General features: G+C 39.8%; 2 protein-coding genes across 5 annotated transcripts in view; both read right to left on the bottom strand.

Moving 5' to 3' along the window:
• Nucleotides 1-3,546, bottom strand: part of LOC118776860 (caskin-2-like) — a 62,868-nt gene extending 59,322 nt beyond the window's left edge. For all 4 annotated transcript variants that reach the window (XM_036527495.1, XM_036527486.1, XM_036527478.1 and 1 more), the window contains exons 1-2: nucleotides 3,214-3,546; nucleotides 556-1,111 (exon numbers count right to left, since the gene is read on the bottom strand). In XM_036527495.1, the coding sequence (XP_036383388.1) occupies nucleotides 556-649 (94 nt within the window). In that variant the 5' untranslated portion in view covers nucleotides 650-1,111; nucleotides 3,214-3,546. The remainder of the gene's footprint in view (nucleotides 1-555; nucleotides 1,112-3,213) is intronic.
• Nucleotides 3,547-11,125: 7,579 nt separating this feature from the next.
• Nucleotides 11,126-16,125, bottom strand: LOC118776906 (alpha-N-acetylgalactosaminide alpha-2,6-sialyltransferase 1-like). Its single transcript, XM_036527583.1, has 9 exons — nucleotides 16,114-16,125; nucleotides 15,746-15,817; nucleotides 15,450-15,612; nucleotides 15,040-15,208; nucleotides 13,863-14,004; nucleotides 13,376-13,479; nucleotides 12,821-12,904; nucleotides 12,459-12,558; nucleotides 11,126-11,311 (listed from the first exon to the last, which is right to left on the bottom strand). The coding sequence occupies exons 1-9, from the start codon at nucleotides 16,123-16,125 to the stop codon at nucleotides 11,126-11,128; spliced, it is 1,032 nt and encodes a 343-aa protein (XP_036383476.1).

Genomic DNA, 16,125 nt, shown 5'->3' on the forward strand with positions numbered 1-16,125 from the left:
GCTTTCTGTCTGTATGCCAAAATGCCTTAGCTGATTTCCTTCAAGGTCTCCTGTCAGAAAGTGAAACAAAAGCACAGCTCTCAAGCCTTACTACACTAGGCGCGTGTATTCTGATACTACAGTGCCCTGCACATGACCGATGGGGAAGGGTGTTCAAAGTGCTGGCGAAACGAAAGCAATGGCTTCCGGCTTCCCTGGAGCTGGCTAATTAGCAAAAGATCATCAGCGGAAGGATAGTAATTGTGTATTAATCCGAGAATATTGATCTCCCCAAAGCCACATGCATAGCTCAGCATCCCTGTCTGTGAAGTCCTTCAAACTGCTTCACCTACAGCTCTCCTGACATCAAGCAACCTCCCCGGATGCCCCGCCATAGTCTACACTTAAATGGCTACCAGGATGCAAAGGAGCACTTTTAAGCAGTGCAAAGCCCACCACTAATTGCTTTTTTTCCCTATAACTATATCACATAAAATGATAACCACAATAACATTAATGGTTTGAGTGTAATCAAAAATCATGATTCTGTAACAACCATAAAGCATTAACACTCACTGCTTCGATTGGCCTTGACCTTAGCCAAGAGCTTCTGGGCGGAGGGCAGGTCTCCGTTCTTGACCGCCTGCAACAGGTCCTGCTCCTTGCCCATGGTCCCAGCGTCTCGATCGGAACTCCGCCAGTGTCCAGTCGCATGCGCTCAGGTGTCGCCTCACACAGCCATGCTGCGGGTCACCTCATGAAGCTCTCCCCGGCTCTCACCCCCTCCCTCTTCCGCCGGCACCCACTCCCCCTAGACCAGCCGATGCCACGGGCAGATCAAACGCCAGATGCGGCCGTCCCCGGCAGGCCGTCAGCGATCCGCCGTGCAATCCAGCAATCGCAACCTCACAGAAGGTAAGGGCGCGCTTTCATTCCATTTTGAAGCACGCGCCACAGGTGGCCAGACAGAACATAAGTGCTGCAACCTGGTTTCTTTCTGCTCTTCACTTTGAAAAGGATGTCCTCCCTGGTTTTACAATGGGTCCAAGGGCTGAGGCCCCTTAGAGTATTGACACCAAGTTGTTCCCTGGTTTCTCAAAGGCGTTCTGTGTTCTAAGCTGCACAGCAGAACCTGAAATCAAAACAGGCAAACATGTATTTGATTATAAAGCATAACAACAAAAATCTGTTAGCCAACTATTATTTGCAATATGTGTTGGAAACAATACATCAGTTCTCTTTTTGCTTTGATTAAAATGTACAAAGACTTCATTAAGGAACCTGGCTGTGCCATTAACAGTCTCCACAGGCACACGGGTAACTTTTGCTATGTTGCAACAAACTTCCATCCCATTTTCTAGACTTGTTTGGGAATATACCAAGAAATTAATCTACTTTTTACTGAAGTTGGCATAAAGCCCAGCTAAAGTATTTTCCTTTTTGTTTCTTCTTTTTTGTCCTGCAGGAAACCCAGTGCAGTAACCGGTTCACTCAGCCTCAATTGTTCATCCCTGGGAACACGAACAAAGTGTGGAAGAATAATATCCTGAAGAAATGTTAAAAAAAAAAAGTTTTCTCTGGTCTGTCAGGAGCGGGGTGCATAGCACATCAGAGATCAAAGAGAATACTCCATCAAGCTCCCCCAGCAACAATGAAGTTCTGGGGAAAGAGAACCTCCATAAAAACATATTAAAAGCAAGAATTTTACACCAGCTACTTGTAGTGTGGGAGGGACAGGGTAGCAGCACTTTGGGGTTTCCTGCACTTAGCCTGGTGAAAACAGACACCGCAGAGCACACCAGAGAACACAGACTGTTTGTTTTTAAGACTGGACTGGTCCCATCAAACTTAACACAGCAATGCGCTTAAAAGGAGCTGTTGATAGTGCCCGTACTGTGCTGTTTTTGTAGCCTTCTGTAACCATGTTACATAACCTGCCAGTGTCTGTCTACACACCAGTGAAAGAACACAGGATGTGTACAGCTAGGTCTATTATTTCTAAACAGTGCTCATGTGCTCCATATTTTCTTCTGTGCAAAACTGTCAGCTCGCTGTACTATTACCATGATTTACAAAAATGTGCAAGCACGTGGAGGTAACGGGTTCATGGCAGGGTGAAAATGTGTGATTAGCTCTAACTGCATTACGACAGGAATGTAGTGTCAGACGGTAACTGAGTTTAGCTATCAGTCACTGATTTTGGTACTGAAGTACTCAAAACACAAAAGAATAACTGCAAAATAACACACCATAAACCTTGCAAAAGTCTGCCTCCCTATTTTATGATAGGGAGGCAAGAAGAGGAGATCTGCACTGAACTTGGAAAATTGACATTTTAATTTATCTGAAAGAGTCAGCTTTCTTAAATCTGGCTTCAACTGTATCTTTCAGTTGCAAAGACTGTATGTGTAATCTCAAACATGTTTAGTAATTTTACCAACGGCTATGGTAAAATTATAACACATTTTACAACAGTACTACGTTTCAAAAGTGCATGTTACCTGCTAATTTAATCCAGTTGGCTTGCTAACCAAACCATCAATCAGAATGCGAAAGCAACCTATGCCTTTTTCTGTAGTATCTTTCCTGATGCACTTCGGGAATAACAGCTCCATTACAGTAGGGGGGTCAGTATTAACGTTGTGCGTGCAAAGTACCCAAATTATGATTAATGTGAAGCAAAAATAAACACGTTTGTTCTTGTTCAGCACAAACATGCCACAATAAACCTGCAATAGCCACTACTAAATTAACACAACATTAGTTATCTATCTGGTTATGTAGTTCGTATTCAAATACCCCAATAAGACTAATTTCTTCTGAATTATGCTGGTAATATTAGGTAAATATAAAGTATTGCGTTATACAGATGCTGCTGCACAAGGTGGCTGGCTAGCTGGCAATCAAACCTTACAAATGCACTTTTGTCCCATGATTTACACTAAAGTTAGCTGCATATGAACGGCTCCTGAATTCTAATCCAATCCACAACTGTCGCAAACTTCACTTTGGACCGATAGCTGTATCTCCAAAAAAGCGAACTAGCTAGTAGCTAAGCAAGCAACTCCGAAATGTAAGTTAGCTAGCTGGCAAGCGAAAGTTACAGATATAGCCAGCTATATAGTCCTGAAAGTTTGTACTTTGCATGCTTTTTCTATAAAACTTTATATGCCGTTTTTGTTTGCATTTTATGTAGGTAAAGCTACCTATCCACTCAGTTAGAGCCAGTCTCACCTTACTGTATGTTGAAACATTTCCCAAAAGTCGGCTAGCCAGCTAGCAAGCTAGCTATGTAGCCAAACGTCAAGGTGGTTTGCTGAACGGTCCCGTTCACAGAATCCAAGGAACTTGTTTATAGCGAGCGGGCGAACTGTAACGAATCCGGGAAAGCTGCTTTTAAGTCTTGATGTCCAGATCGTTGGATTACAACTCCACGACACTGGTCACGGCGATAAACGGGTGTCTTTCGCCAAACCCTTACAGTTTGCCGGGTTAAAAAGCTATCCTGTTGTACTCTCTCCTCACTCCGCCGCTAGAAACTCTGGAGTCTGCTCAGGGCTCCTGTATTGTCAGTTGGCCAAATATCCTCCACTTAGGGAGCGCGTCCCTTCTACCCACCGTCTCGTCAGTCTTCAAGCTCCACCTTCCTTTTCTTCCATAGAAGAAAATGCAAAGCTTTGGTTTCTGATGCGGTGTTGTCCCGCCGGGAGCTCAGCACAGGGAAAGCAGTCAGTAAAGCAAAATCAATGAATCCCCTGACAAAGGTCAGATCATTGAAAACCGACCAAATAAAACTGAATGACTTTTTCGTGACAGGCGGTTGCCCTGTGATGATTTCTTCATTGTCTGCTCACTGCTGGGGAGCAAGGCAGAGAGAATCTCGCTCTGTAAAAGAACCAGCTAAGTTTGTGGCAAAGCTATGTAGCTAGCATGCTGGATTTAGCAACTGTGTAGCTAAGTTGTTTGGTATCTGTTGTTACTTATTTCATCCACCGGACCCTTTACTCTTTATGGCTAGGGTGGCGTATCCCACGTTGATTTCCCTCTTCCCCTGTTGTGTTGGTCACTTTGCCTTACCATAACGTACAGTAAGATAAAAATGAATGCCATAACGTCGGCTGAAAACTTCTCCCATAGACCGCAGACGAATAATGTGTTTTCGGTGACGTCTGCTGGATAAACGGAGTACAGCAGTGTATAAAACGCTCAGGATTGTTTGTTCGTTTTGTATGCTATCGCAGCACAAGACGGTAGGCTATTACATACACACAATTAACTGAACTCATGACATGCATTTCATCCCCTTTGTGCTCCTGATGGAAAGGCAGCTAAATACATCATTCCCATTTACACTGTGAACACTCGTTTCGCTCATTTCTCTTCAGATTTCGTGACAAGTGGCAAGGAAATGCCATAATGCTGTGTTGGGGAGACCAATATGTACAGATGATGGTTTACTTGTCATATGATATGTAAGCTATTATGTCAGACTTGGGACAGAAAGTTGGGGAAAGGAAACTATGCAGAGCGCTGTGCTGGGAATCACATGTGTGTTCAAGTTGACAGGCGGAGGCACGATTGAGCTTGCAAAAAAAAAAAAAAAAAACCCTTGGGAATTAATCAACAGATAGGTGAAAAAAACAGTGGTGCTTGACTACAAGTCCCTGTGAGTTTGTCTAAAGCTGATCATACAGAGACACTGACCATGGGATGATTCTAATGATACAGCAGTCATCTGGCACAGTCATCGCTCGGCTCCTTCACACTATTGGGCAACTAACACATAGCTGCAGCAGTGTTTAGTGATGGACATGTTCCTTAGGAATTATGGCCCCTCTTTACCTACAGAAAGTAGGCAGTGCACTTGGGTTTAGTTAAAAAAAAATCCCCCTGTCTACAGCATGGCTATAACAAACCCTCTCTAAGAAACAGTCCTTCGTTTTTTTAAATATACATTGACATAATGAGGCTAACAGCATGACTTAAATACAAATCCCAAAGCTAAATTAAGATAGCATTTTTAGTTAGTATTCATTTCATTTGCTGTTTTTCATTTAATAAGCGGTTTCATGGCTATAGTACATTTTCCCATAACAATGTAGATATGTTTCATGTGCTGAGACCAGGAGGGGTCAAAATTTCCCTACAGAAGGTTTTGATAAAGCACACAGGGCATGTATGTGCATGAACAAAGCTCTCAGTTTAATGATCAGCAGTAAACAGATCTTTCCAAAAAGATATTTATGATAAAACAATTCTTTCCAGGGAATTTAGTGTTATGAAAAAATGAAAGAGACTAAAAGAACGTCTTACACAAGACAAGCCTGTGCTTTTTGATTCCCTGCACCTGTCTTTGCAGAACAGATAAGGGCTCAGAGAGTGATCAAAGGTGGGAAGGTGATCCACCCCCAAACCTGTGTCCTCAAACAGATGTACAAACAGTTGAAGACCTTTTTAACTCAGGCTGTCAGAGCTCTTTCATCTCAGCCTGAGAATAATTACACATTACTCACTACAAACTGGGGATGCTCATCAAGGACAAACATTTGTGTCAAAATAGATGAAAACAGCAGAGCATTGATGGACTAAATATTATAACTCCAAACCTATGTGATGAAATATTGAAGGAATGCAAGTTCATCTGACAAGGCCCTAAGAATGTTTCAGGTGAATATGCTGTATCTTTGAATACTTATGACGCAAAGCTATTTTTGATCTCGGCGTTAGACAATGTTCTATTGTAGGTGTCAAAAGAAAGCAAAATAATTATTTCAGTTATGAATCATCATCAACCAGACCAATTAAAGCACTGACTTAAATAGCTTGATGTTCTGTGCTGAGGCAAATTCAGCACTAATAAATCCTTATCTTAAGGTCTTAACCTAATTCAGTCCTTTAGGTTTTGCATTTGTTAAGGCAAGTGCTGCTCAGACATAACATCACTGTCAGATCTGGTCAGGAGCAAGGTGAGGATCAGTGACTGGGAAGAATAGCCCTCTATTTAAAAGGATGAAGGTTCTGTACAATGGGGCTACATTCTTCAACTGGATTAAATGTCACATATAAGCACCAAAATGCAGATCAAAATCATTAAAATCACTAAATCCACCTTTTGCAACAACAGAGGGATCCCAGTTTAGAGTGTGAGTCAGAGCCAAATCTGGCAGTCACAGGGCACAGGGTGGAACCACACCCAGGACACAATGCCAGTCCATCACAGGGAGCAGAACAGACAGGACAATAGATTTCAATCATTTCAAATAGATGACATGACTTTTGTTGGTGGCAGTTATCTGGATTACATAGAAAGAATCACAGAGACAACATACAAATAGTGCTTGAAATGATTTTGACCATTCCAAATTTATGGTGTATTTCCAATTGCTCTAATTGGAAATACTGCATAGATGGTGATTGTGCACTGTACAAGATTATGTTATGTTAACTGATATGCTATGCTATGTTAAAAAGAGAGGTGTGTTGATCAAAAACATAAATAAATACATCCATTCACAAATCTGCACCAATATTCTGCTAAGTGGAAGTTCAGTAGAAGCTGCTGGATATATAGAGAGGCATCAAAAGTCTTGTTGTTTCCCTGCGGTATAAAAGGTAACGCAGAGAAGAGATTCATCAATAACATGCATTATCATATTTAGTGTCAGAGAACTCTCTGAAGACTCTCCTGAACCACTTCTCTTACTGGTGATGGTGGCAAGATAGACATGCATCCTCTTCCCTATAGTGTTGCCACAATAACAGTAGCCTTATGTTTCTTACCAATGGACAATATAGTAGAAAGTGGTTGAGTCACCTTTTTTGTGAATTTCTTCATAGCTATAATCCAATTTGTGGAGGTCAATGACTTATTTACCTGTAGTCTTCAGAGAGTTCTCTGACACTAAATATGATAATATGATAAGAACTTATTTATTTATTTATTTATTTATTTATTTATTTTAAAGGTAATATTCATGACATGAATGAATGTGGCAAAAACTCATGTTTTGTAAAATACACCATGTTATGCTGAAATACATTCCTTGTATTCTGTATTTTACATCTTTAAGTTCACACTATTCAAACTGGTTAAGAAACATTTGGAAGTATTTTGTTTTCATCTGTAACCATTACCATTTCCATACAGACATCCTCTGAAGCAGTCTATGTTCCTCAGGCAGCATAAGCGTGAGAACTGTATAGAAATCACAAATCGTGTGAAGAAGTTTCACTGATGTGTTTTTGCTGATGCTGTATTAACCATATATAAGCAAAAGAGGGCGCTGCCTCTCCAGAATTGTTTTATTTTTTTTAACAGCAAGATTGTGTTCCTGTGCTGTTGTCTGGCCAGCGCTTCACAACAGGTCTGTGATGTCAAGGTGAGGTGACAGGGTTACCTGATGGCAGAAAGTGGTGTGATCACAGTTCTGCAGGGTAGGCAGAAGCAGCAGTCTATGTAGACATGACTCTCACCTGTTGCTCAGGAGACATCAGGGAACTCTTAGCTTCATATATTATTGTCACAACAGCAGTGAAACTCATAACTAAAAAGTGCACCTTGGACTTCTTGACCTTTTTGGTCTTTTGTTTTTTAGTTGCAGCAACTCTGTTTTCCAAAGGGTATCTTGTGAGAACATTATTCTTATACTGAAAACATCATTTAAAAAGGCGAGGTATGAATTGTGTGCATGTATGAATTTGATGTTTTGTTGGATCCACATGTGGTCACAAAGATTTCAAGACCAGTAGGACACAAAGTAAAGTCCTCTTCCCTGAGTAGGGGCTAAGTCCAGGCAAACTGTTGGTGAGTTAAGGTAAAATCAGTAGCCTTTGCAGAAAGTATATATTGAAAAGGAGGTCATTAAATATGGCTGTAGGCCACAACTGCTGTCTGTGAGAACAATAGTCAGAGAGTTAGAAGAGCCTGTTATAGTAAACATTCATATGGATAAGATCTCTACGGCTCAGTAGGTAGCTTCTGGGAATCGTTGGTGAGTCACCAGTGACATGCGGAAGTATATGCAAAATGGACAATCCATGGCAACTAGAACTCAACCTGAAAAGTCAAGTCTTGCCCAGCTTACATACCATCTTAAAATGGTATTTTAAACCAGGTTTAAATTGACAGCCTATTTTTTAAAGTTGTGGTCATGTAAAGACCCATACACAGACATATCTGTCTGTAAGATTTGCTTTTACAGATCAAAACTACTGTATAAAATGTCTTTAATGAAGCAAGTGACCAGATACTTTCCTCCTGAAGATAGCCTTTTGGGTCTGACCCACAATAGGAAAAAATACATGCTAAGTAAATGCTGTTCTGATAAGCCTATTTTTTTCTATCATTCCAAGGGGGTGATCTTTGGTAAGCATTAAGAAAGTTGCGGGTTACACCAGTGTTTATACTGTATGGACATTTTTGTTCTCTTAATTATAAGAGTGAGGAAACAGCAGCAATGGCTGGTTCAATAGTTGTATTTTGTGTTGTGATTTCACTGTTTTGGTGTCTACAAGACAGTTGAAGCTAGAGTAAGCTTATCAGAACAGTCCAACAGGGGTCAAATACATGCAGTGGTATGGCTATGCAGCACACCACCAACAGTAGGAAAATAAAGATTTTGTTGTCTTTTTGTTTTCAAGGGAAATGTGCTTGTTATTGTTATTGTATGGTCCTCTGGGTTATCCACAGTTATGCTGCAGGATTTTGGGTTGACCAAATAATATATACAGTAAAAGTACTAAGCTTTGTGGAAGCCAAGAAGAGCGCACAAACAACTACTATCCAAAATGTCCTCTTGGCAGAGACATTGCATAAACAAAAATGCCCACAGTTACTGCAAAACGTGTCCTACAGCTCCTAGCTTTGCTGATTGGCTGTGTGTGTCAAGCCAGCCTTTTTCCATCAGTGGTTAAAACCACTTATCTGTCTGGGATATGAATGTAAGAATCGCTATGACACACCACGCATTCATGCGCAAGATGAAAATTGCAAATAAAAATCCCATTAAAGGTTTAACACAATTCATTGCATTTATTTGAACAGGAGACTAAATATTAGTATAATTACTAGGAACTAATCACATAACATATTGTCATTCAAAAAACAACATCAGCATCAAACAACAGCAAAATGTTGTAATTTAATGTTGTAGTCATGTTTGAATTGTGGAAAAACAGGAAAATTTATTGGCAAGGTGCCTATAATCTGCTCAAGTGTGCTCTGTAGAAATGTTGCAATGTGAGGTTGTAATCATGTTTGAATTGTGGAAAAACAGGAAAATTTATTGGCAAGGTGCCTATAATCTACTCAAGTGAGCTCTGCAGGTTATTCGCCCTTCTGTAACATTTTATTGTGAAACAAACTGTACAATCATTTTTTTTTATTTTGTTCATACCTGATATATAAAGGTATTCAGTTCTGTGCATGGAGTACAGACAGTTAACTAACTATTAATAAAAAATACAAAATTCAGCAACTAGTTAATAGACTGAACAGGTGAACATGCAGTTATTTTCATTTCATTTCTCCCACTAGCATTTATTCCCACTTTTCAATATATATTTAGATCAGTAGATCATAAATAGATCATGTACATTTTTGGTACTGTGTTACTGTTTTGAGAATTGTAAATTTTTTTCATAATAATGCTGCACTTTAAAACTTTCAGAGGAGCATGCTTCTCAATCTATATGGAAAGAGTTGTGTAAAGGCCTTTATATCACCCCCCCCCCCCCCCCCCCCCCCAAAAAAAAAAAAAAAACTCAGATACTGCTGAGGTCTTAAACACACAACCAACAAGCATAATCCTTCATGATACCCTGTATAACCAGTACAACCAGTAGACTGAGAAAGAGAAAGAGAAAGAGAAAGAGGGAATGAATGACATTTTCTGGTAAGTGACATCAGGAAACTATACCCCCGTAATAACAGATTTAAAACATTCCTTCTCCATGTATAACTAGAGCAGAACCAGTTTCCCAAAAGGCACTGCACACACACACACACCTCAGTTTTTTGACTTGTCATCACAAACAAAAGTCTTGTCACAGCTTAGAAATTCTTTCCATAAACAATCAAAACAGGCTTGTATTGTTTTCTGCAGCTCTCAGCTCTTCCCATGCATGGGAGGAGTAATATTGTTACTGTACTTAAAATGTGGCACTTGGCAGATTACACAACTACACAGGTGAAGAAGAATGAAGAATGTCTTGCACCTACATGAAATTATGAATTTGTACAGTACCATATTGTTGTCCAGTGTTCTCTCAATACTATCCCTGTTTTGTTCATTCTTGACTTCACATTACGTCATGTCTGCTTGGCAGATACTCTCTACCAGAGAGACTTATCTTATTTTTTTATGTTACCAATATAAACAGCTAGATATTTACTGAGGCAATCTGGGTTAAGTAACTTCTCCAAAGGTACAACCTTAGACTGCTATGACCTTGGTTATACCACTTACCACTACACCACACCACTGCTAGTTCCAGCTAGTTCCAGCAAACATAGACAAGCTCTATCATGTTGCAGACAGTTTCAACAAGTTGTAACACATACACACTGTGCAACTATGTGTCTACACTAGAGAAGCCATTCATAGTTGCAAGCATGTCAGTTAATATTCCTTATTAAATAATTCAAACTATGTCTACAGAGGGTGGAGATGAAAGGTTTGTCATTATGTGGTGCTTATTGTATTATGTCAGGTATTTTTTTGAAGCCACAGCTGGGAGGGGCTCTGGTGTATGTTATGCATACACAGAGAAAGGAGAGGGGCTGATCATACTTCTACATACACTGCTCTGCCAAAGTCCAAGTCTAAAACAGGAGATACACTGTACATGGATATTAACATCAAAACCACAAAGGGCTATGTGGCATTCTAAAATAATTCTTCTCAGTTAACGTGTCAACTTCTTGAATGTAACTGTGATCTTAAAGTAAAATATTGTACAGTGATTGCTTTTTACAAACATTTCATATGACAGCAACAGGGTGGGGAAATCATGTTTTCATGTACAGACATTCACTCACAACTTGCAGTTTTCTATGTTGCTACTCCGTCACCTTTCAATTTTCAAACAAAGAATAGCAACAACAGCTATCATGATCACCAAAAAGTTTTTTTTTTGTTTGATGCTGTTAAAGTTGTATATCCTCTTGTCTCTGATAAAGTTTAATGATCTTGGAAGCATGCAGTCTTTCCCATAAGTCAATCTCCAGCTTGTAGTTGTGGTTCATGTAGAAAACTGCTTCAGACTGGTTCTTTTTAAAGTAATAGTTTGGATATTTTCTGTGATTCCCTGTAATGAATCCATAGGCGTCCACCTGAGAGTGGGTACAAGGGAAAAGGAAAGATCAAGAAGCACCTTTTAGTTCAAATCATTTCCTGGTCTTGGTAGATAACTCAGCTGTTATCTACTTAATCTGAACACTTAACTGTAAAAAAAAAAATCTGAATTACAAATCAGTCAATCTTTGTCTTATGCATAACATTTATATGCATAACACGTCTGCATCACATTTACAAACAGGTTCTCCCACAGATATTCACAATGCAGAATTTCCACCCTGGGGGGCAGGAGGAACGAAAAACCTAACTGGCCCAATTTAGGAAAAACTGGACATTATTTCTTGACCACCTTAAAAGACAATCAAGCTAATCCCCTGGAAACTGGCCAGATACAGAAAAGAACAACTCAACAAGCAAACACAGCCAACAAAAATCCCGTGGCAATGAAGGTAAGTGTCATTCATGTTGCTGGTTCGAATAAATTTCTAGTTCCTTGAGAAATGCTAATCTTTTGGAGCAGGAAGGGATGTCTCATGCTGCAGACATTCACTTGCATAAATATATGGGGATCTTGATCGATTCGTTGGTCTGAAATGCTCAGACATTTTGTTAACCATTTCCTTCCCAAATATGTTATTGGAAAGTTACAGATTATTCAGAACACAACAGTCAGGGACAAACAAAGGACAGACAAGGTCATAAAAGTGGGAGCACATTATCCAAGTGCTTAAATCCTTGCATTGGCTCCCTGTTATTGTTAGAATTGATAATAAATTCTGCAGTTGGTTATGAAAGGCAAAAAAGGAATGGCATCTGACTGCATAAAAGGCATGCTTCTACCATATAAACCAGAGAAAGCACTTATAGGTCAGCCACTTCTGGACTCTTCTGGAGGTCTGTTTTAGGAACGGGGGACAGGCTACTGTTAGTTTTTGTACTAATACACCTTATGCTGATTTATTTTATGAAAGGTGCTTTAAAAATAAATAAATAAAATAAGTACTTTCTACTTATATCCATAATATTCAATTGACCGCCTTATGAACCAAGTATTTCGGATTTCTCCAGCTGGTTGTTTATTATGGTAAAATCATGAAAATCAAATTCAGTGTCCTTGATTGGGTGAGAATATTGCTCTGAGTTTGAGAGGAAAGTCTAGAGGAAAGTATACAATTTCCTTACAACATCACACAAATGCACTGCCAAAAAGAGGCTGAAGGCTTCATTGGTGGGTCTGAACATGTGCCAAGTCAATGCATTTAGGTGCCATGATTTCAGGTACCTAGAAAAAGTGAAATAAAAATCAATTTGTCCTTCTGCAACAATTAAAGATGTTGTATGTTGTTATATACTGTACAACCTCATTCCTCAATCTAATTCTTGAACACCAAGACATAAATAAACACATCTATGAAATTAAAACACAGGAGCATAAAGATGTGAAATTTAAGAATGTAACACCAAATATATAGGTAAAACGACGTTAAAATCTGTCAGACCAGTATTAGGAGAAGAGCAACATTCTGTGACCATTGTATTCTCACCTGTTCCTGATGTATCTCAAAAAGTCAGGATGAAGCACATAGTATTTGTTGATATCAAAATGTCCCAGAAAGTATTTTATTGGCCTATGAAGATATGATAATTGACAGAATCTGAGATTATTTTAAAAACAGTTTTAGTGCAAATGAAAAACACTGACACTGAAGCAGACTACAGAATTACTAAACACAACTTTGCACTTGATACATTCAGTTCCACTGGCAAAACCAGTCCAACACAGTCAAACTCTCAAGAGTGTTTTGTCATTAATGCTGGGTAACAAATTTAAGCAAATTTATTTAGTCTTTCTATTATTTCTATTTTTACATATTATCACGAGTTCACACAGCCTCACTGAAACTGAACGAATAAGGACAAAGGGCAAAGGATAAAGTTCCACAGTGGTCAGATGAATCCCACAGAGACAAATACTAACACCCGGATCCTATCTAATGACAATGCTGGTAATTTGCCCTGTAAACTGTATACAGTATGGTAGATTAGTAGACAAATTTGTGAAGCTCTTGATTGCTCGATGTCTGTCGACATCCACTCACATCTCTCTGTTGTACTTTCCCACAGGTACAGTCATGTTCAACAGCAGGGCTCTGAGGAAGTGAAAATCCCACAGGCGCTCCAGAATTAGGACATACCGGATTCCCTGATAAGAGGGGAAAATAATGGACTTTGTGGGGTGGATATGTCTGCTTTAAAATTTTCAGCAGACTATGTGGATGAAGGCAGAGGTAGATTAAAACCTGGTGGGTATTCCAAAGTCCCTGTGATATCACATTCTTCAGCACATTGTCTAGAATTAGTCATCCATTGTGATCAGTGATTGTAAAGAGTGGTTGCATTTCAAATTATAATGCAAGTATAAGTATTATTTGAATGGTAAAATGTGTATTATTTTTAAAATGACACAGATAAGAAACCGGTGATTCCAACAGTATGTTCCAAAAACCAAACCACAGAATGGCTGAATACCAAGAGAAATCTCATTAGCACTGGTGTGAGAATGCATGTGAAACAATCAGCTTTTACCTCATCCACTGGGATGTGACTTGGGATGTCAGCACTTGGGAAGCTTGATAGCAAGGCCACCAAGGAGTGGGCAGTGTGGACAAACACAGAGGTTCTGGTCCCTACATCCTCCTCGTGGCCCCTAACCACAGCTCCATTCATCCTACAGACAGAGATCATTTACATTACATTTACATTTATTCATCTGGTAGACACTTTTATCCAAAGTGTAAACAGATCAAACAGATTATCGAAACCAAGGTGACTAGGGATGGCCTCAGAGCTTCTCACAAACAAGGTCAAATTTACACCTCATTTGTCACAAGATGAATCAATGTCATAGTGTTGTAGGGGTTAGGAAACTGGAATAAAAACTTTAAATTTGTGTCCATAATGGACAATGCTGTTGTGCCCTTGAGTGTTGTCCATCACCTGAATTGCTTCAGCGAAATATGTAGTTACATAATGAATATTATGTCAGATATAAGCTATACAAGCTGTCTTGTATTCATGAATGTTGCCAGATGTAAATATGTTAGGAGAGGGCATAAAGAACACAATTGAATTACCCTTCTGCTTAGTAATATCAATCATTGGAAGGAAAAAAATAAAGGTGACTGTAAACAGGTTTGTAAAATCTAGAAGCCCCCTCATACCTACGATCTGTCTTCAAACCCTACGTTCCATCAAGATCACTATGCTCTACATCTACAGGGCAACTGAATGTCCCATCCCGACAGAGTCGTTCCTCTCAGATACAATCCCTGTGTGTACTGGTCCCTCAGTGGTGGAATGAACTCCCCATGAAGGTTAGGGCAGCAGAATCACTGGCCATCTTCTGTCACAGAATGAAGACCCACCTCTTCAGACTGCATCTCAGTTCCACCTCAGTCCCTGCCCCCTAACACCTCTTACCTCTAGGATTTGATGTCTATTTTACATGTACTATTGTGATGTATTTTGGACTATGTGTTCTAGGGACTGATGTAATGTAGTGATACACTTCCATTGCCTTGTCAGGTTGCACAAGTTAACTTGTGATAGGGCTTGAATGGTGTTATGCTCACACTGGCCTGTGAGTGTTGTTAGCCTGGTCTGACACTGTTACTCATGTAATGTAATGTAATGTAATGTAATGTAATGTAGGATACAAGGGAGAGCCTTCAAATGCAGTCAAGTTTTGCCTTCCTCCCCTGACCTAAAAACATAGTCATGAGAGTCAATCTCCTTGCCCATCCTGGAGCCATTGAGAATCCCTCCAGTGGCCACAACAGCACAACGGATACAGCCCTGCTTGTCAGCTGTGGGAACTGGCAGCAGTTGATGGTCCCTTGGCTTGGGGATAAGATCCACTGCCTGTTTCACCACTACAGGGAGAGAAAAGTCAATTCACCCTGACCCTGTTTCAAATGACCCCAACTGTTCCAAAAGCTGAACACTCAATCAAATGTATAGCAATGATTGTATTGTCTATGTTGATCAAAAATGGCTTGTATGTTTGTAGAGTCTCTCAATTCATGAATGTGTGCAGTGACATGGGTACATTTGTTGTTATTATATTATCACAAGAGATTCATCCTCTCCAATACCCCTGTGAGAGACCCTCACCTGTGTAGTTATACCCCATGAAGCCAAAGGGATTGCTGAACTGACTCAGTCTGTTCCACTCAGTGATATTCAGGTGTTCTCTGTGCATGAAGAGCTGAATATTTGAAATGAAGGCCTCCTTAAACTCTGGATCTTCCGAGTTCCTCAGAGACTGGCGACATGTCTGAAAGGTTTCCATGCTGACATTACACAAATGGAAAGTTTGAAAATCTGCTTAAGTCTTCCACATTTGAATTTAGTATAGGGAAGTATTCAGTGAAGTGTATTTTTTTTTAAAACCAAAAACAACTTATTACCATTTCTCGGGGTTGGGGATCCTGGAGATACACTTCTTCAGAGTCCCATTTTCTGATGTTGTGCTTGTGGATCTGTGGCACAAGAGTTAACCCTTCAGGAGCACCTGCTCTGATAGGAGTTAACAACCTGGAAGGATGTTTATGCTGATGTCACTCACAGCTGGCAATTCTTCTGAAAAGCACTCTTCCACTCCTCACCAGTGCTGCTTGCGCCACATTGCCATCTCAAATCTTCTAATCCTCATCCAAATTTCTATTTTTTTTTCCTTTACACATCTCATTTCCAGCACATGCGACTTAAATTACCATCCATTCTAAGCACGACAAGGTTATCTTGCCAGTGATGGAAATATCAAGCCTCAATGAACCTTCAGACACAT

Source organism: Megalops cyprinoides, chromosome 1 (assembly GCF_013368585.1).
Source record: "Megalops cyprinoides isolate fMegCyp1 chromosome 1, fMegCyp1.pri, whole genome shotgun sequence".
NCBI classification, from domain to species: domain Eukaryota; kingdom Metazoa; phylum Chordata; class Actinopteri; order Elopiformes; family Megalopidae; genus Megalops; species Megalops cyprinoides.